This window comes from Macaca fascicularis, chromosome 9, assembly GCF_037993035.2.
Source record: "Macaca fascicularis isolate 582-1 chromosome 9, T2T-MFA8v1.1".
NCBI lineage: Eukaryota > Metazoa > Chordata > Mammalia > Primates > Cercopithecidae > Macaca > Macaca fascicularis.
In genome coordinates this window covers 111,156,333-111,182,975 of record NC_088383.1, presented here as the reverse complement: position 1 = coordinate 111,182,975, position 26,643 = coordinate 111,156,333, and the positions used below count along the sequence as shown (strand labels likewise).

The 26,643-nt window shown below is 47.8% G+C and overlaps 1 protein-coding gene across 4 annotated transcripts; it reads right to left on the bottom strand.

The window, feature by feature from the left end:
• Positions 1-12,541: 12,541 nt before the first annotated feature.
• NOLC1 (nucleolar and coiled-body phosphoprotein 1) lies at positions 12,542-25,088 on the bottom strand. 4 transcript variants are annotated; one of them, XM_005566278.5, is made up of 13 exons: positions 24,867-25,088; positions 19,627-19,682; positions 19,371-19,516; positions 19,144-19,268; positions 18,475-18,640; positions 17,405-17,517; positions 17,145-17,280; positions 16,388-16,516; positions 16,069-16,179; positions 15,314-15,961; positions 14,749-14,855; positions 14,486-14,578; positions 12,542-14,300 (listed from the first exon to the last, which is right to left on the bottom strand). In XM_005566278.5, the coding sequence occupies exons 1-13, from the start codon at positions 24,906-24,908 to the stop codon at positions 14,142-14,144; spliced, it is 2,031 nt and encodes a 676-aa protein (XP_005566335.3). In that variant the 5' UTR covers positions 24,909-25,088; the 3' UTR covers positions 12,542-14,141. The 4 variants fall into 4 exon arrangements, with proteins under 4 accessions (XP_005566335.3, XP_005566336.3, XP_005566334.4 ...); XM_005566279.5 differs by having other exon boundaries at positions 19,371-19,513; XM_005566277.5 differs by having other exon boundaries at positions 24,944-25,088.
• Positions 25,089-26,643: the final 1,555 nt, after the last annotated feature.

Here is a 26,643-nt window from a genome sequence, read left to right as displayed (position 1 = left end):
GGCTGACAATTCTACCAAGTAATTAAGGAGGTAATTTCCTACACAGTATAGGTGAATTGTCCAGTCTTTTTTTTTTTTTTTTTTTTTTTTTTTTTGAGACGGAGTCTCGCTCTGTCACCCAGGCTGGAGTGCGGTGGCCGGATCTCAGCTCACTGCAAGCTCCGCCTCCCGGGTTCACGCCATTCTCCTGCCTCAGCCTCCCGAGTAGCTGGGACTATAGGCGCCCGCCACCTCGCCCGGCTAGTTTTTTTTTTTATTTTTTAGTAGAGACGGGGTTTCACCGTGTTAGCCAGGATGGTTTCGATCTCCTGACCTCGTGATCCGCCCGTCTCGGCCTCCCAAAGTGCTGGGATTACAGGCGTGAGCCACCGCGCCCGGCCTGAATTGTCCAGTCTTTAAACATATCTGGAGTCATCTCCACTCAGTGACATGGAGAATACCCTGATATGGGGAAATGGAAGAGCAGTAGCTAGCCTCCCCAGGGCAGTTTCAGTGGGAGAGAACATTTAAAGGAACAATGAAATAGGTTTTAAAAGTTGCTTTTGGGCCGGGCGCGGCACTGCACTCCATCCTGGGTGACAGAGCCAGATTCCATCTCAAAAAAAAAAAAATTTGCTTTTGATGAGCACTGCTTCCAAAATGCAATGATGATTTTTTTTAACATAGAAAGAGAAGCGGTTCAGCTATGTTAAGAACAGACATCCAGTGAGTGCACTGCTCCTGTGGCTTATTCGGTGACTGAGAAAAGGGAAGGCCCCAGGAGAGCCCTCACGCCACACACAAGCTCAGGCCATCCAGCCCAGAGAGCACACTGGCATGTGACAATGCTTGCGAACTCCTCTAAAACTTGCCTAGGCCCAAGAAAAGAGAGGTAGCAATCACCCGTGTGAGAGGGCTGGAGGGGAGGGGAGGAAGTAGGTGGGAGACAGGCTAAGGGCATCAAACTCAGAACGGGGGAATTCTGGAGGCTGGCAGAGCAGTGTGTTGCCGGGAAGCACTGCCTATGCCAGGCCATTCTGCTCTCACAAGGCACTGCTCCCCACCAGGTTCTACAAAAAACCACATCCATTCGTACTTCCAGGAACCCAGTTTTGCAGACGTTCTTCCTCCGGACTGTCCCTGACTCTTGATAATTTTGAGTCCCCAGAAAGCTTCAAGGGCACCTAAAAATATTCACTTCTAATTTTAATTCCATTGCAAACTATCCCGGTGTACTTTCAGGGCTATTTAAGGCTCAAGGGGATCTCTCCATCTGACTCACACAGTTTCATATTCCATAGCAACCAGGTCTTCTATAACAAGGACTCTTAAGTCAGAATCCCAGAAGATTCTGGGTATTTGTGGTTTCAGTTGGGGGTGAAGGGAAGAGTCCACTCTTAATTCATAGCAGGAAGAACTGTCCATCCTTCAGAGCCAGAGACTTCCTGGATTCTAGAGTTGGCCCCATAAGTGTTACACTGTTGCTATTCAAACCATCCCATCATTTGGTTATTACAAGGAATGATTCTTCACCAAATCACAAGTTTCCTATGGCTAATTTCAGTGAGCCAGTTAAATAGAAGGATTTTTAGAAAGAGCCACAGTGATAGCAATTCTAGGTGGAAACTTGAGCAGATAACATGAAGAGGCAGTTTATAAATGAAGAAGGACTGTGGTTCCGCTGACACCCTTCCTTTTCTTGGATGAAACAGCAGGAGGCTTGTTCACCATGAGGGAGACAATACCCACAAGAGCTGTGGCGCCCACATGTTTACATATTCTGATGGGATGAAAAATTAGCTGGGCGTGGTGGTGCACACCTGTAGTCTCAGCTACTCGGGAGGCTGAGATGGGAGGATCACTTGAGCCTGGCTGGAGGTTGCAGGGTTGCAGTGACCTGAGATTGCACCACTGCACTCAGGTGTGGGGAACAGAGTGAGACTGCTTAGAAAAAAAAAAAAAAAGTCTTGTTTTTGCTTCTAAATTATCCAGTGGGAAGTAGGAAGGGGAAGGTATGAGTTGGGCTAATAGAGACAAAATAAGATGGACTGTGTATTGTTAAGAGCTGGATGGGAAGATGGGGCTTTATTATACTGCTCTTCCTACTTTGATATGTATGTGAAAATTTCCCTAATAAAATCCTTTTTAAAAACATATATACACAACTGGACACAGTAGCTCATGCCTGTAACCCCAGCACTTTGGGATGCCAAGACAGGAGAATCACTTGAGGCCAGGAGTTTCAGACCAGCCTGGGCAACACAGTGAGACTTTGTTTCTAGAAGAAAAAAAAAAAACAACGGCCAGGCATGGTGGCTCACGCCTGTAATACCAGCACTTTGGGAGACTGAGGCAGGCGGATCATGAGGTTAGGAGATCAAGACCATCCTGGCTAACACAGTGAAACCCCGTCTCTACTAAAAATACAAAAAAATTAACCAGGCATGGTGGTGGGCACCTGTAGTCCCAGCTACTCAGGAGGCTGAGGCAGGAGAATGGTGTGAACCCAAGAGGTGGAGCTTGCAGTGAGCTGAGATCGCACCAGTGCACTCCAGCCTGGGTGACAGAGCGAGACTCCGTCTGAAAACAAAAACAAAAACAAAGAAAACCCCACACAAGCATACACGTTAACTGTTATGGACTGAATGTTTGTGAAGTCTTCAAGTTCACATATTGATTCCCTAATCCCCAGTGTGGTATGTTGGAAGATGGGGCCTTTAATCACCATCTAATTAGGTTGAGATGAGCTCATGATGGTGCAGAGTCAGATGAGATCAGTGACTTCATAAGAAGAGACCATGGGCCAGGCGTGGTGGCTCACGCCTATAATCCCAACACTTCAGGAGGCTGAGGCGGGCGGATCACGAGGTCAGGAGTTTGAGACCAACATGGGGAAACCCCGTCTCTACTAAAAGTACAAAAATTAGCTGGGCGTGGTGGCATGTGCCTGTAATCCCGGCTACTTGGGAGGCTGAGGCAGGAGAATCACTTGAACCCAGGGGGTGGAGGTTGCAGTGAGCCGAGATCGTGCCACTGCACTCCAGCTTGGGCGACAGAGCAAGACTCCATTTCAAAAAAAAAAAAAAGAGAGAGAGACAAAAGATCCAGGTGCAGTGGCACGTGTCTGTAGTCCCAGCTACTCAGGAGGCTGAAGTGGGAGAATCACTTGAGCCCAGGAGTTTGAGGCTGTAGTGCGCTGCGATTGCACTTGTGAATAGCCACTGCACTATGGCCTGGACAACATAGCAAGACCCTGTCTAAAACAAACACAAAAGAAAAAAGAGAGACACCAAAGAATGTGCTCACCCCACTCTGCATGTGAGGCCACAGCAAGATAGGCATCTGCAAGCCAGGAAGACAGCCCTCACCAGGAAGTAAATTGGCTGGCCCCTTGATGCTGGACTTCCCAGAGTCTAGAATGTAAGAAATCAATTTCTGTTGTTTAAGCCACCCAGTCTGGTATTTAGTTATCACAGCCCAAGCTAAGACATGCACACCTTTAATGGCTTCCTATTGCCCTTTTTTTTTTTTTTTTTTTTGAGACAGAGTTTCACTCTTGTCGACCAGGCTGGAGTGCAATGGTGTAATCTCAGCTCACTGCAGCTTCCACCTCCCGGGTTCAAGCAATTCTCCTACCTCAGCTTTCCGAGTAGCTGGGACTACAGGCGCCCACCACCACACCCAGCTAAATTTTTGTATTTTTAGAAGACACAGGGTTTCGCCATGTTGGCCAGACTAGTTTCAAACTCCTAGCCTCAGGGGATCCACCCGCCTCAGCCTCCCAAAGTGCTGGGATTACAGGCATGAGCCATCAAGCCTGGCCCCTATTACCTTATTAAAGACCAACATTTTAAATATGCCTTACAAAGCCTCTGCCTGCTCTGCCCCTGCCTACCTCTCTAGCTTCATGTCACACTGCTCTCTCTCCTCACTCTGCATTCCAGCTGCATAGACCTTCTTTCAGTGTGGGGGTCTCCATCATCCTCCCAAGGCACCAAAAGCCTTTGCACGTGCAATTCCCTCTAACTGGAAAACTCACAGATCTTGCACTCCCAACCCCCTACCTTCACCTAATTAACTCTTACCTTCAGGTTTCAGCTGAAACATCACTTCCTATTCTTAGATTTCTATTACTAGAATGACCATATGTCCTGGCATGACTAGCATAGCCTCACTTTACACCTATTCATCTTAGCCTAATTTCCCTCCCTCTCCCTCTCAAAAGCATCTCAGTTCAGACAATAAGTTACATGGTCATGCCGGGCGCGGTGGCTCACGCCTGTAATCCCAACACTTTGGGAGGCTGAGGCAGGTGGATCACGAGGTCAGGAGATTGAGACCATCCTGGCTAACATGGTGAAACCCCGTCTCTACTGAAAATACAAAAAATTAAACGGGCGTGGTGGTGGGCGCCTGTAGTCACAGCTACTTGGGAGGCTGAGGCAGGAGAATGGCATGAACCCAGGAGGCGGAGGTTGCAGTGAGTGGAGATCGCGCCACTGCACTCCAGCCTGGGTGACAGAGCGAGACTCCATCTCAAAAAAAAAAAACACAAAACAGTTAGCGGGCTGCAGTGGCTCACGCCTGCAATCCCAGCACTTTGGGAGGCCAAGACGGACGGATCACGAGGTCAGGAGATGGAGACTATCCTGGCTAACACAGTGAGGATACTAAAAATACAAAAATTTTTAGTCTCTACTAAAAATACAAAAATTAGCTGGGCACAGTGGCAGGTGCCTGTAGTCCCAGCTACACGGGAGGCTGAGGCAGGAGAATGGCATGAACCCGGGAGGCGGAGCTTGCAGTGAGTGGAGATCGCGCCACTGCACTCCAGCCTGGGCGACGGAGTGAGACTCCGTCTCAAAAAAAAATTTTTTTTAAGTTACATGGTCATGCTATCCATGAGGAAGTCCCACCACCACATGGGTCAGCTGCCCCTGTTACATCCTCTCATAGCTCTGTACAACCTGCCTTCACACACTGAAGTTTGTATTTACACATTTATTTGTGTGGATTAATATTTTTGTCCCTCACTAGTCTGAGTAAACTTTGATTGCTGGGACTGTGTTTTTTGTTCGTTCAGGATTGTATCCTCAACAGCTATCACACAGGATCACACGTTATGTACCTGGCACATGGCAGCCACTCATATTTTCTGAATCGAAGAATTTTTGCTGAATGGATAAATTTCTGTTTGGCAGGCTAATTTCTGGAAATACTCTGTACTCCCTCTGCCACTTGGAAGTATCCACTTCCAAGGCAGAAGCCTGGCATTTGTTCTCCTCAATCCTGAGCTCCTTGAGATTATGCTGGGAGAGGAGGGAAGACAGAGGAGAGAGGAGAAGTCACCAGAGCCTCTGAGCTCCCAGACCTAGGAACAACACAGGCCCGTAGTTTCCATCAGCAGTGGCATCTGCAGCCAGTCACCGTTGCAGGAGCCCCAAGGCCCTGCCAGGACCTGGGGGTAGGGTTGGGGTTCCACGGGGAACATGAATCTTCTACAAGCCATGTTGCCTGCCACTGGCTTTCAGGTATCAGGTAACCTCTCATAGATAACCAGTACAGACCAGAGATCGGAAAAGCCTCCTTTCTCTAATTTTCAAAACTAAAGAGCCTCAAATGAGGGCCTGTGTCTTATTCATCCGTGTATCCAAAGGCTGTCACAGCAGGCTCTTCAAGTTTTTTTGTTTTTTTGAGACGGGGTCTCACTCTGTCGCCCAGGCTGGAGTGCAGTGGCGCAATCTCGGCTCACTGCAAGCTCCCCCTCCCGGGTTCACGCCATTCTCCTGCCTCAGCCTCCCGAGTAGCTGGGACTACAGGCACCAGCCACCACGCCCTGCTACCACGCCCTGTATTTGTAGTAGAGACAGTTTCACCGTGGTCTCGATCTCCTGATCTCGTGATTCGCCCGCCTCGGCATCCCACAGCGCTGGGATTACAGGTGTGAGCCATCGCACCCAGCAAAGTTTGTTGAATAGAACTGGAGTAACGAGTTAAGCTTCTGTTTAAATCTAGCCCAGCTCCCTAAACGGGTGACAAGATCGCCACCTACTGGCCACATCAGTAACTGCAGACAGGCTCTGCACTAGGGATTTGAGAACTTGGTGGTCCGGCAGAAATACTGCTTTCACCACGACCAGATTAGTGCCAGGAGTATTGCATTAGACTATCAAATCTCCTAACATACTCAGGTGGACAAAATAAAGTACTAACTCCTAACTTAGGTACAAAAGGCCATTGACATTGAACCCTCAGTGAAATTTCGCAGTATCTCGCCCCCACCTCCCGCACACCTCTCCTTGACCCATTCTAACAGCCCTCTTCTCCCACTGGAAAAGGCACTCTTCCTTACACGGTATGCACCTTTCTCACACCTGGCAAACTGCTGCTGTCTTCAGAATCCTAGGCCAACATCAGCCAAGTCTCTTCTTCTCCTTCTCCTCCTTTTTTGAGACGGAGTTTCGCTCTTGTCGCCCAGGCTGGAGTGCAGTGGCGCGATCTCGGCTCACTGCAACCTCTGCCTTCCGGTTTCAAGCGATTCTCCCGTCTCAGTCTCCCGAGTAGCTGGGATTACAGGCGCCCGCCACCACGCCTGGCTGATTTTTTGTATGTTTAGTAGAGACGGGGTTTCACCATATTGGCCAGGATGGTCTCAAACTCCTGACCTCGTGATCTGCCTGCCTCGGCCTCCCAAAGTGCTGGGATTACAGGCGTGAGCCACCGCGCCGAGCCAAGCCAAGTCTTTTCTTGCTTGTACCTTTACGGGTGCTACTCTGACCTTCAGTTTGGGACAGAACTCAGCTCAGTGCACAGAAACCATTCCCATGCCTGACTTCCCCCATTAGACACTGAACTCTCTGGGAGTTCTATGACGAGTACATAGCAGGTTCACAAAGACTATTGGATACAGGTAGCTCCATGTTTGGACATACAGAGACCTGGGCTCTTGTCTCAATGTGCCACTAAGTTGCAGTTTCATCAACCCTAAGTAAATCATTTGATACTCTGGGCTGTTTCTGCAGTGGTTTCCAACTAGGGGCAGTTTTCCTTCGCAGGAAATATTTGACAATGCCTGGAGCCGTTTTTGGTTGTCACAACGAGGGGAAACTATTGGCATGCAGTGTTAGAGGCCAGGGACACTGCCACACATCCTACAACACACAGGGCAGTCCTCAAAAGCAAAGACTCACCTGGCCCCAAATGGAATGATCTAATTGATACCCACCTAACAGAGTTGCAGTGAGGCTACACCAGGAGAAGGGCAAGTCCCCAACAGGACATTAGGAAGTCTCCTGCCTGTGTCCATGAAGCATAATGCAGACGGGCATGAGCAATGTGTCTGGTTGACTGAATTTGCGGATTTCAGTGCCAGAGCCTGTCAGCAAGAGGTGGGAATTCCGGATCCTTCACAAAACTAAAAAGTTTCTAATAGGACCAATTCCGCATATCCATTTTTGTATCAGGAACGAAGATGATAAACGTGAAACAACAAAAAACCATTGCAGGGAAATAATCATTAACATATGCTTGATGCCTTTGCCGAAACAGCATGTTGCACATCACAAGGTAACCAAGGAACATCATTTCCAAAGCTTTTTTTTATTGAGCAAGAGGCAGTTATGGAGTGCTTTATAATATGCCAGGGACTGTGCTAAGTGCTTCAAATTCTCAGTCCTTACAACAAGCCTCTGAGAGAGTCAAGAGATAGTATTCTCTCTTTTTTTTTTTTTTTTTTGAGACAGAGCCTTGCTTTGTCGCTCAGCCTGGAGTGCAGTGGCACGATCTCAGCTCACTGCAAGCTCTGCCTCCTCAGTTCACGCCATTCTCCTGCCTCAGCATCCCAAGTAGCTGGGACTACAGGCGCCCGCCACCACGCCCGGCTAATTTTTTTGTATTTTTAGTAGAGATGGGTTTTCACCATGTTAGCCAGGATGGTCTCAATCTCCTGACCTCATGTTCTGCCCTCCTTGGACTCCCAAAGTGCTGGGATTACAGGCCCGGCCAGTATTTTCATTTTACATGAGAAGGTACACTCTGGGCTGGGCACAGTGATTCACACCTGTAATACCAGCACTTTGGGAGGCTGAGGTGGGAGGATTGTTTGAGACTAGCCTGGGCAACACAGGGAGACCCTGTCTCTACAAAACAAAATTAAAAACAAAAACAGGGCCGGGCACGGTGGCTGAAGCCTGTAATCCCAGCACTTTGCGTGGCCGAGACGGGCGGATCACAAGGTCAGGAGATCGAGACCATCCTGGCTAACATGGTGAAACCCCGTCTCTACAAAAAATACAAAAAACTAGCCAGGCAAGGTGGCGGGCGCCTGTAGTCCCAGCTACTCGGGAGGCTGAGGCAGGAGAATGGTGTAAACCCAGGAGGCGGAGCTTGCAGTGAGCTGAGATCCGGCCACTGCACTCCAGCCTGGGCGACAGAGCGAGACTCTGTCTCAAAACAAAACAAAACAAAACAAACAAACAAAAAACAACTAGCCAAGCGTAGTGACTACTGTAGTCCCAGCTACTCAGGAGGCTCAGGTGGGAGGATCTCAGTTACTCGGGAGACTAAGATCAAAGTATCTGCTTGAGCCCCAGAGGCTGAGGCTGCAGTGAGCCGTGATCGTAATCGCACCACTGCACTCCAGCTTGCGCAACAGAGCAAGACCCTGTCTCAAAACAAACAAACGTAGACTTAGGTTAACCTTCCTAATACTGTTAGGCAATTTGCTAAACCGCCTCATTTGTGTAGCACACTAGCTGCAAAACGTAGCAGGCTCAGCTTTGCAAGGCCTAAGAGGAAATGAGTTCTGTCAGAAAAAAGCAAACAAGACTCGGAAGGGTTTTTATTGTATTATTATTATTTTGAGCCGGAGCGTTGCTCTGTCACCCAGGCTGGAGTGCAGTGGCGCGATCTCGGCTCAATGGAAGCTTCGCCTCCCAGGTTCCTTCCATTCTCCTGCCTCAGCCTCCCCAGTAGCTGGGACTACAGGCGCCTGCCACCACGTCCGGCTAATTTTTTGTATTTTTAGTAGAGACAGGGTTTCACGGTGTTAGCCAGGATGGTCTCGATCTCCTGACCCCGTGATCTGCCCGCCTCGGCCTCCCAAAGTGCTGGGATTAGAGGCGTGAGCCACCGCGCCCGGGGCTGGGAAGGGTTGTAAAATGCAAAAGAAAAGCCATAGCTTTAAACAATAAACAGCAACCTGACAAATTATTTATCTGTTTTAAGGAGAATAAATTAATGGATGTATGTGATATTCAACTTAAAAATGAAAATGGGCTGGGCAAGGTGGCTCCCGTCTGTAATCCCAACACTTGTGGGAGGCCAAGGCAGGCAGATAGCTTGAGCTCAGTTCAAGACCAGTCTGGGCAACATGACGAAACCCTGTCTCTACAAAAAACACAAAAGTTAGCCAAATGTGGTGGCACATACCTGTGGCCCCAGCTACTCGGAAGGCTAAGGTGGGAGGATTGCTTGAGCCTGGGAGGTGGAGGTTGTAGTGAGCCAAGTTTGCACCACTGCACTTCAGCCTGGGTGACAGAGCAAGACCCTGTCTCAAATAAAAATGCCAAGGCCAGGCGTGGTGGCTCACACTTGTAATCCCAGCACTTTGGGAGGCTGAGGCGGGCAGATCGCAAGGTCAGGAGTTCAAGACCCGCCTGGCCAAGATGGTGAAATGTCATCTCTACTAAAAATACAAAAATTAGCCAGGCGTGGTGGCGGGTGCCTGTAATCCCAGATACTTGGGAGGCTGAGGCAGAGAACTGCTTGAACCCGGGAGGTGGAGGTTGCAGTAAGCTGAGATCGCGCCACTGCACTCCAGTCTGGGCCAAAGTGGTATAGACATACCATGGAATATCATGCAGTCTTAAAAAGGAAGGGAATCCTGTCACCTGCTATAACATGGATGAACCTTGAGGACATTTGGCTAAGTAAAATAAGCCAGCCACAAAAAGATAATTACTGCTATTCCACTCATGAGGTTGTATCTAAAGTAGTCAAAATCATAAAAACAAAGTAGAAAGATGGTGGCCAAGGGCTGGGGAGGAGGGGATATTAGTGTATAATGAATATAGTTTCAATTTTATAAGACGAAAACGTCCTAGGTATCTGTTACACAATGTGCATATACTTAGCACTACTAAACCATACAATTAAAAAGGGTTAGTGGTAAATTTAATGTTGTGCTTTACCACTATAAAACAAAAACAAAAATGAGAGAGCATTTTCATTTATCCAAGTAGTAAAGATCAATTTGGTAATTAGTGTTAGCAAGAGGGCAAAGAGGCACTTTGATAAAATGTTGCTGGAACTATACGATTAGTACAACGATTTTGGAAGGCAATAATGAACAAAATGTTATTAATAAATGCAAATACCAGCAATCATTTTTAGGAATATTTCCTACATAAAAACATACAGATATTCAGTCTCATGTATAAGACTATCCAGTGTAACACTATTTGTAAAAGCAAAATACTTAACGTAAACTTCTGCCCTAAAGTACTAATTTAAATAACTTAAAATGGAGTACCATGCAGCCATTAAAAATGAGCTGCTGTGTTCTATGAAATGCGCTCTGAAATTGCAAAACTGCATGTGACGAACTGCCCCGTTTGTACCAGGAAAAAAAGGAGGGGAGGACGCATATAGTAGCACATACCTAGAAACTGTCTGGAAGGAGACACAGAAGCAGGTTCCAGGAAACAGGGCTGAGATTAATTTTTTTTTTTTCTTAATTTTTGAGACAGAGTCTTGCTGTCGCCAGGCTGGAGTGTAGTGGCATGATCTCAGCTCACTGCAACCTCTGCCTCCTGGCTTCAAGCAATTCTCCTGCCTTGGCCTCCCAAGTAGCTGGGATTACAGGCGCGTGCCACCACGCCCAGCTAATTTTTGTATTTTTTGTATTTTTAGTCACCCAGGCTGGAGTGCGATCTCAGCTCACTGCAACCTCCGCCTCCTGGGTTCACCCGCCATTCTCCTGCCTCAGCCTCTGGAATAGCTGGGATTGCAGGCGCCCGCCACCACGCCTGGCTAACTTTTGTATTTTTTAGTAGAGACGGGGTTTCACCGTGTTAGCCAGGATGGTCTCAATCTCCTGACCTTGTGATCTGCATGCCTTGGCCTCCCAAAGTGCTTCAATTACAGGCGTCAGCCACCGCAGCCGGCCTATACTATTATTTTTAACAAGTATATTTGAAAATGGAAGCATGAAGGTGGGAAATACCAATTCACTTCTTTCCAAATACTCTTTAGATACGCGGTTTTCAACTCTGGCTGTTCACTAGAATCACCTGGGAGCTTTAAAATACCCTAGTTCCCAGGCCTCACCAGAGAGCATCAGGGTCTGGCTCAATAGGTCTCAGGATGGGCCCGAGTATCCGTGATTCTTATTTTTTTATTATACTTTAAGTTCTAGGGTACATGTGCACAATGTGCAGGTTACATATGTATACATGTGCCATGTTGGTGTGCTGCACCCATTAACTCATTTACATTAGGTATATCTCCTAATGCTCTCCCTCCCCCCTCCCCCCACCCCACAACAGGCCCTGGTGTGTCCAAGTGTTCTCATTGTTCAATTCCCACCTGTGAGTGAGAACATGCAGGGTTTGGTTTTCTGTCCTTGCGCTAGTTTGCTAATGATGGTTTCGAGCTTCATCCATGTCCCTACAAAGGACACAAACTCTTCCTTTTTTATGGCTGCATAGTATTCCATGGTGTATATGTGCCACATTTTCTTAATCCAGTCTATCCATCGATGGACATTTGGGTTGCTTCCAAGTCTTTCCTATTGTGAATAGTGCCACAATAAACATATGTGTGCATGTGTCTTTATATAGCAGCATGATTTATAATCCTTTGGGTATATATCAAGTAAAGGGATGGCTGGGTCAAATGGTATTTCTAGTTCTAGATCCTTGAGGAGTCACCACACTGTGTTCCACAATGGTTGAACTAGTTTACAGTCCCACCAGCAGTGTAAAAGTGTTCCTATTTCTCCACATCCTCTCCAGCACTTGTTTCCTGACTTTTTAATGATGGTCATTCTAACTGGTGTGAGATGGTATCTCTTTGTGGTTTTGATTTGCAAGTATCCATATTTCTAAGTTCCCCAGATGATTCTAATTTTCAGCTGATGTCTTCGGAATTGCTGATTTAGACCAGGAATTGGCAAACTTCTTCTGTAAAGGGCCACATCCTAAATATCGTAGGCTTTGTGGGCCATTGATAAGATCTCTGTCACATATTCTCTCTTTTTAAAAGACCTTTACAAATGTAAAAACCATTCTTAGTTCCTAGGTAATATAAAAACAAGCCATGGGCTGGATTTGACCCATAGGCCATTTTGCCAACCCCCAATTTGGACTATGCACAGGCTAGAATATAGCCTGGAAAAGGCACCGTGAGACAAGCTGTGGCCAAGAAAACCCTGCAAGCTGCTGCCAAAAAGCCTCTGCAGTGAAATCACAGGTCCAGACCCCTATAACTGGCACCAAAGTTTTTCTGGTTTGAGTAGGGTGTGGTAGGGGTTTAGACTCACAATAATAAAACTCCCAAGACACATTATAAACCAGCCAGTTTATTATTTTGTAGTAAGATGTAGAACTTTTACCATGCAGACTGAAATATCTGTGTCAGCATGAACAGTACATTTTCTTCCTAGAGGCAGTTAACATGGAAAACCAGGTTATTATCAGGTTATTTAGCAAGTATGGAATCCAAACAAGAGGAGACTAATTTTAAGACCTGTAACTCATCCATGAAGGCTTGGGGCACACTTTTCTACCACCAGAACGCCTTAGCCTCCAGAAAGCTGTGGACTCTTCCCTCTCCATCTTGGTCTGGCTGAGTACCACCACTGCTCAGTCACTTCCTTCAGCCATACCGTCAGGCCAGCTTGACCTAAGAGCTCTATCTCTGGTCACTGGTTTGTGTTGTTACAGCCACTGTTACTAACAGTTAAGGTTCTGAAGGGGGCATGTCAATTGCTCCCAGGTACCAACTACGAGACACAATAATCCTATTAGTTTGTTCTCCCAAACCCACTCCACTCAAGTTTATCAGGTAATATGCTCTGTAAGGTTCTTTCCAACCCCATTAGCACATATATAATTACCTACAATTTCACCTAATGTAATCTACCTTCCTACTGAGGATTGAGGTTTTAACGTTCTTTTTTCCCCCACTTTCTTGATCAGTGATTCCCAACCATATAGGAATTAATGAAACCAATTCTGTATCACCACTGCAACCAAGACAGCGATACCAAGTGATATGTATTTTTCAAACTAATGTCATTTTGTTCTCTATACTGTAAAAAAACGAGAAGATGCAGTCCTCAACTTAGTACTCAATACTAGGAAGGGTGAAGTTGTCAAAAAATGTCTTTCAACAGTAGAAAAGTTTGCTTTCAAATTAAAAAACAAAGCATGTTTTGCAAACATCATGTAATGATAAAATTACAGAAAAAAAATTTATTCAGTATGACCCCATGGCACATGCCACACCAGAATTCTGCCTGTAACAAAACAGTGAATTTTATCCCAAAAAGTAGGTCAGGTCCATGCTGGCTAAAAACTTCAGTCCCAGACCCAATAAATGAAGATGAAATACATACTGCATGCTTAACAGACATTGCATATACATCAATAATTCTTTAATGCCCCTCTCTAGGCTTTTGAGGGAAGGAGGGATGAAATGTGGACATGTGCACTCACAAAGGCAGAATTTTCTTCCAATTATAAAAAGTCACACCTGACCCTTTACTATGTTTTGGGCAACAGCCAAGATTTTATCTGTGGGAATCCACCTTTGAAAATCACAACAAAAATCAATAGGAAATGATTTAATATAAAATATACAAATTTCTCAGTATGAGGACTTTCACAGAAAAGTAAGGAGACAACAATGAAAATGAATTTTCTTTAAAAATAACATTCCCTTATTTTGTCCCTGCTACTCAACACTCAAAAACAAGTCTGTACAAAACTAGGAACAGAGAAAAGGACCAGAGAGGATGTTACATTGTAAAGTCTTAGGACCTACCCTAAACTTCTGTCCTCATTGAGATCCTCACCTAGAGAGATTAGGGTTCCCAGGTCCACTGGAGAAAGTGAGTAGTCTCCGATCATAACCCTTGCTTCACCAAAGATGGCCTCAGGTCACTCGCTGTCAAACTTAATGGAATTGACCTGGACAGAGATTGAGCCTCCCCGGTAGCTGCCCCGCTTCTTCTTGGTTTTCTCATGCCGGAAGGACTTGCCTTTGGTGAACTTCAAAACCTGATTGGCTCGCTCTCCCCAGTCTCCGGCTGCACCTCGCTGGTAAGTAGAGAGGGGGATTAACACAGAGGAGGACCACGCCAGGGCCCTGTCACTTTATTCTTTCTACTCCTTGCTCAAGGCAACCTGAACCCAGAGAAGATTCCCACCAACCTGAACCAAGAGCTATCCCCTCTGACACTACCTATCCTCCCTCTCAAGAATGGCACAGATCTCTCTCTCACCTTGGCATCAAAGGAATTGTCTGCAACTCGTGAATCCACCTCAATTTCCTCCTCCCTGACCCTTCGGAATGGGGATGATGCCCTTTTTTCTCCCTACAGAAGAATGAAGTAGGAAATGAAAGACAGAGTGGTCATGTAACAGCTCTTCTGAGTGATACACATGGACACATGTGCCAGGTCATGCCAGGCAGAGCTGTCAAGATGATCCTAGATTTTTCTACTTTTAAAGAGCTGGTTCCTGAGAGGAAAGTGAGATAACTTACTTTCTTCCTTTTTGGAAATGTGTTAGGGGTCTGAAGCTTTATCTTCTTGGCCTGAGGAGTCTCTGCCTCCTTGGCAGCCTCATTCTGCTTCCGCTTCTTTAATGAACCTACAAAACAAAAAGCCAGACTCAGGCCAAGTGCAGTGGCTCACAACTGTAACCCCAGCCTTTTGGGAGGCCAGGGTAGGAGGATTGCTTGAGCCCAGGAAATTGAGATCAGCCAGGGCAATATAGTGAGATTCTGTCTCTATAGAAAGTTAAAAAATGAGCCAGACATGGTGGTGCATGCTTGTAGTCCCAGCTACTCAGGAGGCTAAGGTGGAAAGATCACCTGAGCCCATGAAGTTAAAGCTGCACAAGCCGTGATCATGCCATTGCACCCCAGCCTGGGTGACAGAGTAAGATTCTATTAAAAAAAAAAAAAGACCAGTTTCCTGTTCTTCCTCCCAGTTTCCACAACTGGAAGCCCAGTGGTGGGCCTCCTCTCACTACCCTACTCTCAAAGAGTATATCCCATCCTGATTTGGGGGGACAAAACCCAGAGGGCATGTTTACTGGGTACAGACCTGATTTGGAAACTGCCACTGCTGCCTTTTTCTTTTCTTCTTCCTCTTCCTTGCTGTTCTTAGCTTCTTTTCCATTCTGGGCAGTCAGTGCAGAGGTGCCATTGGCCTTGGGAGCTTGTGGTCTGGGAAAGCCCTTGCCCTTGGGCTTCTCTTCCTCCTCCTCACTGGAGTCATCAGAGGAAGAACTGCTGCTGCTCTCAGTCTTTCCTTTCTTTGCAGAGGCTGGCTTGGAAGGGGCTGCACCTCCTGCTACCTTCTGTGGCTTCTTCTTAACTGCAGACTTAGCTGTCTTCTCTTCCTCCTCCTCCTCCTCACTGCTGGAGCTGTCTGAATCAGAGCTGCTGTCCCTACTACCCTGAGGAGCCTGCTTGGCAGGCAGAGGCGGAGCTGCTTTGGCAGTCGCCTTGGGCTTAGTGGTGGCCACCGTCTTTTTTTTCTTCTCCTCCTCACTGGAGCTGCTCTCTTCCTCACTGGAGCTGCTGTCAGCATTTCTCATCGGAGGCTTCTGGCCACCGCCCACAGATTGCTTGGGGGTTGCAGCTGGCTTTGCTGCAGGTGACTTGATGGTGACAGTTGGCTTATTTGAAGAATTCTTGGTGGTACCAGCTGGCTTGGAAGGAGCTTCAACATCCTCAGAGCTGTCAGAGTCTAGACACAGAGGGATGGGATCAACAGCTCCCCAATTCAGATTCAGGGGAGCCCTTAGCAGCTGCCTGAGAGCATTTCACTGAACTGAGGGCCTCCATATGCCTTACCTGAGCTGTCTGAAGAACTCTCTGCTGCTTTCTTTGCTGGAGGTGGTTTAGTGGTTGCTTTAGAGACGACTGCCTTAGTTGGGGGTTTCTTCTCTTCTTCAGAACTTGAATCTGAGGAGAACCTGTAGCATTATGCTGGGTCCAGAGTCCCAACCCAACCAGGACAGCAATAAAAAGAATGCAAAGACACACACAGAGCCATAGCTCTGTCTTGCTTTAAGCAAAAAACAATGGAGGGATGGAAGGCTTTCTCTCTCCCTTATTCTTCATCCCCTTCTCCAGACCCACACTGAGGGGAGGCTGCATCCCTCTGACTCACCAGACTCATCACTGCTGTCTTCACTGCTTTCCACAGGCTGCTGCTTCTCCACAGCCTTCTTGGGAGGCTGGGTTCCCAGAGACTTCTTTGGTAGGGGAGCAGAAGGTGGGGGGACTGAACTGTAGGGACCTGTTTAAAAAGGATAGTATGATGGTTTTAAGATATGTCTACAAATTTTTTGATACTACTTTCTTCTAGAAATGAAGCTTAATTCCCCTTGAGTATAGGCCAGAATCATGACTCAGTTCTTTTTTTTTTTTTGAGACGGAGTCCCGCTCTGTCACCCAGGCTGGAGTGCAGTGGCCGGATCTCAGCTCACTGCAAGCTCCGCCTCCCGGGTTTACGCCATTCTCCTGCCTCAGCCTCCCGAGTAGCTGGGACTACAGGCGCCCGCCACCTCGCCCGGCTAGTTTTTTGTATTTTTTAGTAGAGATGGGGTTTCACCTTGTTAGCCAGGATGGTCTCGATCTCCTGACCTTGTGATCCGCCCGTCTCGGCCTCCCAAAGTGCTGGGATTACAGGCGTGAGCCACCGCGCCCGGCCAATGACTCAGTTCTAACAGAACACGGTGTCACTTCTGAGTCTAAGTTATACAAGGCACTGGAGATTCCTCCTTGCTTTCCCAGATCACTAGTACTGGGAGAAGCTAGCTGTCATGTCATGAGGACGCTCAAGCAGCTCTATGGAGAGGTCCATGTGATTACTGCAGCTGGGCCCTGACCACAGTCATACAGCTTGACTCTCCATGTCCAGTCACCTGGTTTATTTTTCAGGGGTTTTTTTTGCTCCTCTTCCTCCTCACTGGAGGAATCCTCACTGCTGGAACTCTTCTGGGTAGGGGTGGCAACTGCTTTCACTGGGGCCTTGGCCACAACTTGCTTTTTAGGTGCAGTCTGCATTGGAAAGAAAACTGATTACCACAGGAAAATGCTGATCCAACCAATCCTGCCAGGGAATGGAGACACACACACACCCCACCCTGGTCACCTCTTCCCTGACCGAAGTTATGGCCCAGACCTTCTTGGGGGTGGCTGCTGCCTTTTCCTCCTCTGAGTCATCACTGCTACTGCTGCTGCTGCTGCTGCTGCTACTGGCTGCTTTACCATTGGCTACTTTAGGTGCTGCTCGAGCTGGAATACCCAAGAAAAAGAAAGAGTAAGGAGTAATAGGGCAAGTCAGGACCATGAAAAACCTCCTTCCTATGAGCAGAGAACTTAGAAGTCCACCAATTCCCCCCCTTTTTTTTTTCTTTTGAGACGGAGTCTGGCTCTGACTCTGTCGCACAGAGCAGTGTGCAGTGGTTCAAGCAACTCTCCTGCCTCAGCCTCCGGAGTAGCTGGGATTACAGGTGCCCACCACCATGCCCAGCTAGTTTTTTTATTTTTGGTAGAAACAAGGTTTTGCCATGTTGGCCAGGCTGGTCTTGAACTCCTGACCTCAAGCAATCCGCCTGCCTCAGCCTCCCAAAGTGCTGGGATTATAGGCGTGAGCCACTGTGCCTGGCCAGGAGTCCACCAATTCTTTCAACTTTAGAGCAGCCATCAAGGAGAATGCCATGGTTTACCACATCAAAGGATGCCTTTCCTATCCCATGGCAGGAATAAAACTAAGAAAAGATGACATAAATAATCTCAATATGCCCTCTAAAATCTTTCACTTCAACCTCCATTCAGAGAAATAACCTAACCCTCAAGTTACAGAAAAAAAGAAAAATTCTCATTTGTCTCATAGAATGACGTACAAGAATAAAAAAGGCAGTGAAAAGCACAACAAATAGATATTTAAGTGGTTACAGTGGAATGGGATGTGTAAGAACATAAAATGTCTATGAAATGTCACAAAAAAATACCAAATGGATATCATTTTAAAAAATATACATTTTTCCTTGCTGCAATAACTGTTTCTCTATTTACTAGCTCCTATGAAATCTTGTTATTAGTAAAACCTTTAAAATTAAAAGACCAGTAATCAATACCTCCAGTTCAACAACCAGTACCATTTCACCCCTGTGCCAAATCAGCAGTTTTAACACAAGTCCCCAGAGCAATCTGGTTCCCAGCCCAGCCTCTTGGGAACAGAAACAGTACCTGGTTTGGGAGGGGCCTTAGCCTGAGCTTTAGCTGCCACAGGTGTTATCTTTGGCTTCTGGTTCTTTGGTGGCTCATCCTCGGAGCTTGAGTCAGAATCAGAATCAGAGCTCTTGGCCTTCTTAGGAGGAGCTTTGGCTGCCTTGGCTTGGGGCTTAACTCCCTTCTGTTAGAAAAGACACAAGGAGAGAAATCAACAAAAGCTTCTAGGTACCCAAAGGGCATCCTATGTTCCTTTTATTTTTAGGGGCTTAATGCAGCAGTAAGAGCAAGAGAAAGCTAAGGACAGGATATGGAAAGGGCAAAAAACTCTTAAGAAACAACAAAGTTCAGCCACTTGATACATTGGCCCTGCTCCTGCCATATCCTGCCAAAGCTCCCAAGGAAACACACTCTCTTATTCTTGGAGCCCTGAATAGTGTCCCAGAAGAACCCAAACTCCTCAAGCAGAATGGGTTTAATTTCCTCTAGATTCCAAGCCTGACCTCAACCTCACAAATCCCTTCCAGATCTCATATTTTTATCAGCTCTCTGAAAATCCCCAGATTTTCTTCCTCATAATCACCTATTGTATTGCCGGCATCACTCCTTGGTTACAAGTTAGAGGCCAAGATTTTGGTTTCTTCCTTTCCAATCCTTAAACCCCCTTTTCTTCCCAGAGCTGCAAACCTGGACAGGCTGTTTCTTTTGGTCCTCCTCCTCCTCATCATCACTGGACTCTTCACTGCTGCTGCTCTCTGATGCTTTGGCTGTAGCCTTCCCAGGAGGCAGACCGACTCGCTTGGCAGGTACAGCTGAACAAAAACACAGGTCCCAGTAAGAATCACCCATGTGAAACAAGCAGGCTGTAAATTATTTTCCTGGTACCACCAAGCCCACCCGCTACTTTGCCTTACCAGCCTTCTTTGCTGGAGGCCCTTGAACTTCCTCCTCCTCCTCGCTGCTGTCCTCACTACTGTCACTGGATGAGGCCTTCTTCTTAGCTTTCTTAGCCACTGGTCCATTTGCCTGTAACTTTCGCTCTGGGGCCTTGGCAGACCTGCTAAGGTAGATTAGACCAATTTCTAGGAGACTGGAATCTTCCCAAACCAAGAAACATAGCCCAGCCCACCTTGGAGGAGAAATAGCCAAAATGGAACAGGAAAGGCTTACTTGAGCCAGAAGCTATAGATGTCTAAGAGGGAAGAGGCATTGGCATCCTGCTGTGTCTGTAGAAGAAAAAGAGCTGGGTAAGGAAATTATTTTATCCTGGTTATGCTTTCATTAAATGTGGCCTGTTATATACATAATTACTAAATTTGGTATAAATGTTACATCTTCATAAAACTTTTGCTACGTGCATAAATCAGGAGAAAAACATTCTGTTTGTGGATTTCCCAATTTCTGATCTAAAAAACTTGGGCTATTATCATGTTTGTGGCACCATCTAACCCCCTGCCCACCAATCTATATTGACCAAAGTCCTAAAAAAAAAAAAAAAAAAAAAAAAAATCAGCCAGTCACAGTGGCTCATGCCTGTAATCCCAGCACTTTGAGAGGCTGAGACAGGCTGATCAAGAGGTCAGGAGTTTGAGACCAGCCTGGCCAAATCAGTGAAACCCCCTCTCTACTAAAACAAAAATTAGCCCAGTGTGATGGCACACATCTGTAATCTTAGCTACTTGGGAGGCTGAAGCAGGAGAATCGCTTGAACCAAGGAGGTGGAGGTTGCAGTGAGCTGAGATCGCGCCACTGCACTCCAGCCTGGGCAACAAGAGTAAGACTCGGCCGGGCGCGGTGGCTCAAGCCTGTAATCCCAGCACTTTGGGAGGCTGAGACGGGCAGATCACAAGGTCAGGAGATCGAGACCATCCTGGCTAACACGGTGAAACCCCGTCTCTACTAAAAAATACAAAAAACTAGCCAGGTGAGGTGGCAGGCGCCTGTAGTCCCAGCTACTCGGGAGGCTGAGGCAGGAGAATGGCGTAAACCTGGGAGGCGGAGCTTGCAGTGAGCCAAGATCGCGCCACTGCACTCCAGCCTGGGCGACAGAGCGAGACTCCGTCTCAAAAAAAAAAAAAAAAAAGAGTAAGACTCTATCTCAAAAAAATAAATAAATAAATAAATCGCTTTTGACTGGGCACAGTGGCTCATGCCTGTTATCTCAGTACTTTGGGAGGCTGAGACAGGAGGATCACTGGATGCCAGGATTTCATGACCAGCCTGAGCAACACAGCAAGACCTCCATCTGCCACAAAAAAAAAAGCTCACTCTCTTTACTTTAGCAATGTACTATCTATGGAGAAACCCCGTCTCCTAGCCGGGTGTGGTGACAGACGCCTGTAATCCCTGGTACTCAGGAGGCTGAGGCAGGAGAATAGCTTGAACCCCGGAGGCGGAGGCTGTAGTGAGCTGAGATCACGCCACTGCACTCCAGCTTGGGTGACAGACCAAGACCCTGTCTCAAAAAAAAAAAAAAAAAGAAAGAAAAAAAGAAACAAGACTGATGAGTATTGTATTGAGTGTAAAGAACTGCATTTAGGGGCCAAGCACGGTGGCTCAGGCCTGTAATCCCAGCACTTTGGGAGGCTGAGGTAGGCAGATCATGAGGTCAGGAGTTCAAGACCAGCCTGACCAACATGGTAAAACCCTGTCTCTACCAAAAACAAAAAAACTTAGCTGGGCGTGGTGGCGCACACCTGTAATCCCAGCTACTCAGGAGGCTGAGGCAGGAGAATCGCTTTAACCCATGAGGCTGAGGTTGCAGTGAGCTGAAATCACACCATTGTACTCCAGCCTGGGCGACACAGCAAGTCTCAAAAAAAAAAAAAAAAAAAAGAACTGCATTTAGGCTGGGCGCAGTGGTTCACACCTGTAATCTAATACTTTGGCAGGCCGAGGCAGGAAGATCACTTAAAGACAGGAGTTCAAGACCACTGGGCAAAACAGTGAGACCTCCATCTCTCTCTCTTTTTTTTTTTTTTGAGACTGAGTTTCGCTCTTGGTCGCCCAAGCTGGAGTGCAATGGCACTGCCGTGGCTCGGCCTGTGGTGGCTAAACGCCTGTAATCTCAACACTTTGTGAGGCTGAGGCGGGTGGATCACCTGAGATCGGGAGTTGGAGACCAGCCTAACCAACATGGAGAAACCCCGTCTCTACTAAAAATACAAAATTAGCCAAGCATGGTGGCACATGCTTGTAATAATCCCAGCTACTTGGGAGGCCAATGCAGGAGAATCGCTTGAACCTGGGAGGTGGAGGTTATGGTGAGTTGAGATTGCACCATTGCACTCCAGCCTGGGCAACAAGAGCGAAACTCTGTCTCAAAAAAAAAAAAAAAAAAAAAAAAAAAAAAATTAGCCAGCTGTGGTGGCCCATGTCTGTAGTCCTAGCTACTCCAGTGACTGAGGCAGGAGGATTGCCTGAGCCCAGGGGTTCAAGGCTACAGTGAGCTATCATTGCATCACTGTACTCCAGCCTGGGCAACAGAGTGAGACCCTCTAAAAGAAACACACACACACAAAACAATACACATCAGAGTATAGGATCAGGCCAGGCGCAGTGGCTCACGCCTGTAATCCCAACACTTTGGGAGGCCAAGATGGGCAGATCACCTGATCAGGAATTTGAGACCAGCCTGGCCAGTATGGTGAAACCCCATCTCTACTAATGATACAAACATTAGCTGGGCGTGGTGGTGGGCGCCTGTAATCCCAGCTATTCAGGAGGCTGAGGCATAAGAATCACTTGAACCTGAGAGGCGAAGGTTGGGGTGAGCTGAGATTGCACCACTGCACTGCCACCTGGGCAACAGAGTGAGACTCTGGGGTACAAAAAAGAGTAAAGGACCAGAGTCAGGACACATGGGAACTCACCTTTGGACAAATTACTTAGTCTCCCTGAGATTATTTTATTCTCTTTTTTTTTTTTTTTTTTAGACGGAGTCTCGCTCTGTCGCCCAGGCTGGAGTGCAGTGGCGCAATCTCGGCTCACTGCAAGCTCCGCCTCCCAGGTTCACGCCATTCTCCTGCCTCAGCCTCCCGAGTAGCTGGGACTACAGGCGCCCACAACCGCGCCCGGCTAATTTTTTGTATTTTTAGTAGAGACGGGGTTTCACCGTGGTCTCGATCTCCTGACCTTGTGATCCGCCCGCCTCGGCCTCCCAAAGTGCTGGGATTACAGGCGTGAGCCACCGCGCCCGGCAATTATTTTATTCTCTATAAAATGAAGATAATACTAAACATCTCATTAAGTTATTGAGAGGATAAGACATAATGCATGTTGGCCGTGTGCAGTGGCTCACACCTATAATCCCAGCACTTTGGGAGGCCCAGGTGGTGGATTTCTTGAGGTCAGGAGTTCAAAAGCAGCCTGGCCAACTTGGTGAAACCCCGTTTCTATTAAAAATACAAAAAAAAAAAAAAAAAAAATTAGCTGGGCTTGGTGGGGCACACCTGTAGGCCCAGCTACTTGGGAAGCTGAGGCAGGAGAATCACTTCAGCAGAGGTTGCAGCGAGCTGAGATCATGCCACTGCACTCCAGCATGGCGACAGAGCCAGACTCCGCCTCAAAAAAAAAAAAAAAAAAAAAAAAAAAAATTAAATGCATGTAAAGGGCTTAGCTCCTGACCCTTAGTAAACTCTTCACAAAGATTAGCTTTTCTCACATAAAACCATTTCAGAATCCTAATTCTGAGGCCAGGCACGGTGTCTCACGCCTGTAATCCCAGCACTTTGGGAGGCCGAGGCGGGCGGATTTCTTGAGGTCAAGAGTTCAAGACCAGCCTGGTCAACATGGTGAAACCCTGTCTCTACTAAAAATACAAAAATTAGCCGGGCGTGGCAGTGCGCGCCTGTAATCCCAGCTACTCGGGAGGCTGAGGCAGGAGAATCTCTTGAATTTAGGAGGCGGAGGTTACAATGAGCCGAGATCGCACCATTGCACTCCAGCCCGGGCAACTGCACTCCAGACTGGGCAAGAGACTCCGTCTCAAAAAAAAAACAAAAAAAAAGAATCCTAATTCTGAAATGTCCAATTCCATTCAGTCCACTGTGAAAGTCCTCTCTGCAGTCTCCTTAACAGTCAACTCTAAACAGTTTCATTAAGAAAGCAGTTAGATCACATGGCAGCATGTCCCAGCTTAAGGAAGTTCTGAAGCTGATCTGATTCTTTTGCTTTTGCAGCCTGATTCTGCTAAAAGTGCAAGCCGGCCGGGCGCGGTGGCTCAAGCCTGTAATCCCAGCACTTTGGGAGGCCGAGACGGGCGGATCACGAGGTCAGGAGATGGAGACCATCCTGGCTGACACGGTGAAACCCCGTCTCTACTTTAAAAAATACAAAAAACTAGCCGGGCGAGGTGGCGGCGCCTGTAGTCCCAGCTACTCGGGAGGCTGAGGCAGGAGAATGGCGTGAACCCGGGAGGCGGAGCTTGCAGTGAGCTGAGATCCGGCCACTGCACTCCAGCCTGGGCGGCAGAGCGAGCGAGACTCCGTCTCAAAAAAAAAAAAAAAAAAAAAAAAAGTGCAAGCCATCCTTTCTAGTCATGCTATCATCCCTGCAGAAGACCTCCTCTCTCTCCTCCCTCAAGGTCTCTTCCCATGCAGGGATGTCTGTTGATGTGAAAGATTACAAACCTTTCCCATTCCTGGTTCTCTTACTCTCACATGTGTTTGGAGCATCCTAAATTGCCGTAATTATGGTACAGCTTTAACTTCTACAAGATTCCTCTGCACCAGCACTGAGATTGCTACTCTTACACATCATCTTACTGAAATTCACAAAAATCCTATAAAGTGGATGATGACATCCCTGTAGAAAGACTCAGAGAGGTTAAATAAACTGCCCGGGTCACGTATCTAAAAAGTGACAGAGCCTGGTCCCAAACCTAGGTTTGTTTGATTGCATTAGCCAAAGCTCCAAGCCCACTACTATGCCTGCTTGGTAGGGCTGTTTATGATGCTCAATTCTCATCAGTGTAACTCAAAACAAAACTCTGCTTCTACTTTCATTCATTTTCTTCTTTACTAACGACAATCCCGGCCTTCATTCTAAAGCAATTTCACTTGCTTTTGAAGCCCAGTAAATGTAACTGAGGGTAAGGTCAAATCGCAGTTTGCCTCACCCAACGAAAAGCACCCCAGAAGAAACAGATGCCGAAGAACCAACGTCCTCAGTGGGACAAGGCTCTAGCTCCCCGCTGCACTCTGCCAGCCATGTGACTTCGGGCCACGAGGCTCCCACGCTGCCGCCACTGCACGGCTCCACAAGAAAAAAAACAACAAGACTCAGCGATATCTAGTCAGAACTGGGGGAAGAGGAGCGACCGAGGCCGCAGGCTTTCTCTGACCACTGCCCAGGGGTCGGCGTAAAGGCCTTGCAGACACTGAACTGGCGGACCCCACAGACTTCCCCACCTGGAAACCTAAGCACGTCAGGGCCTGAAGCTTTGTGGTCATCTCAGCCCGGTCCCCACGCCAAGCCCGGAACTCACAGCTCCTGTCGCTTTGGCGAACTTATTGGCCACCTCCGAGAGTTGGTTATCGCGGAGGAAGCCGAGCACGAGGGGATACAGGTCGCTAGGCACCACGCGGCGCAAGCCGGCGTCCGCCATCCTCCGGGCAATACGCGTCACTACCGTCGTCGACGCAGCACGACTCAGGAACCCAACAGGGGCAGTGGGCGGGCCCGTGTACGTCATTGCGCCGCGCGGGCGCATAGCGGAAAGGGCGGGGCTCCACAGGACAGTCCCACCTCCACCTCAGAGGTAGGGTAGACGGGAAATCTATAAACTCTTTCCGGTCCCACGTGTATCGCCATCTTGGTTAAGGGCGGAGCCCACTGGCCGCCAGTTTGTGGAGGTGGAGCTCTGACGTCAAGGGTCACGCCCTCGGCGTGGCGGGAAACTCGGGACTTCCCGCGCTGTCTTTCTGGGGGAGGTACCTTTTCTCAGAGCAGCGGTTTCCCGCGCCCCTGCTGGGATTCGGATTCCAGAGTAATGAGTGGACAAGCGGGCTCGAACAGTCCTTCCCCGTTCTAGACTTGGTCTACAAGATCTCCCAACCGCCCCCACTGGCGCACTGGCGCGGCCAATGGATTCTCGCCCTTCATCTTCATTGCCTCCAACACCCAGGGAGGCCCTTTCTGATACTATCCCAGCCTCCAGACTCCTGCCTCTGCTGCAGAGGCTCCTTCAAGTTATCCGTCGTGAGGGTGGGAGGTGTTGTTCAGAGGATCCTTCAAGTTATCAGTCGTCCAGAGGATCCTTCAAGTTATCAGTCGTGAGGGTGGCAGGTGTTGATTTCCAAGCCGCCCCTCCCATTCCCCTTATATTCCGCCTTAGGTCAGCTCCATGAAGAGGAAAGATGTCATGCACTAAACCTGAATAACCCTTCTTTCTCCAGGGTCAGAGTTACTCCCTTTGTCATGAGTAACTCCAATATCAATGCTCACATCTACCAAGTTAATTCCAAGTTCTGCCACATTTCAGATCATATTAGCAGTTAGCAATCGCTTCGATCCTACCCACTACCCCTTGGCTACCTCCCACTAATGCCGCTCAAGAAGGATAAGGATTCTCATGGAACACACCTCTCCTTTGCCTTTCTCCAGACACTCCCCTCTCCTGTATAAAACTGGCCAGGCACAGTGGCTCACACCTGTTATCTCAACACTTTGGAAGGCCAAGATGGGAGGATCCCTTAAGCCCAGGAGTTAGAGGTCAGCCTGGACAACATAGTGAAACCCCCCTCTCTCTACAAATTTTAAAGATTAGCCAGGTGTAGTGGCACGCACCTGTGTCCCAGCTACTTGGGAGGCTGGGGCGGGAGGATCGACTGAGCCAGGGAGGTCAAAGCTGCAATGAGCTATGATCCTGCCACTGCAACCCAGCCTGGGCCACAGAGTGAGATCCTATCTCAAAAATCAAAAACAAAGCCAGGCATGGTGGTTCACGCCTGTAATCTCAGCACTTTGGGAGGCCAAGGTGGGTGGATCACCTGAGGTCAGGAGTTCAAGAACAGCTCTGGCCAACACGGTGAAACCCTTTCTCTACTAAAAATACAAAAAAATTAGCCAGGCATGGTGACAGGTGCCTGTAGTCCCAGCTACTCAGGAAGCTGAGGCAGGAGAATCATTTGAACCCACAAGGTAGAGGTTGCAGTGAGCCAAAATTGTGCCACTGCACTCCAGCCT

Bases quoted from the DNA above. Each gene is read 5' to 3' on its own strand.
- NOLC1 (XM_005566277.5), bottom strand. From the start codon at position 25,063: ATGGCGGACGCCGGCTTGCGCCGCGTGGTGCCTAGCGACCTGTATCCC. The intron at 15,962-16,068 runs GTAAGGCATATG...CTCTGTGTCTAG, and splicing joins GAGTTCTTCAGACAGCTCAG to ACTCTGACAGCTCTGAGGAT. The intron at 14,579-14,748 runs GTAAGTTATCTC...ATTCTTCTGTAG, and splicing joins CATTTCCAAAAAGGAAGAAA to GGAGAAAAAAGGGCATCATC.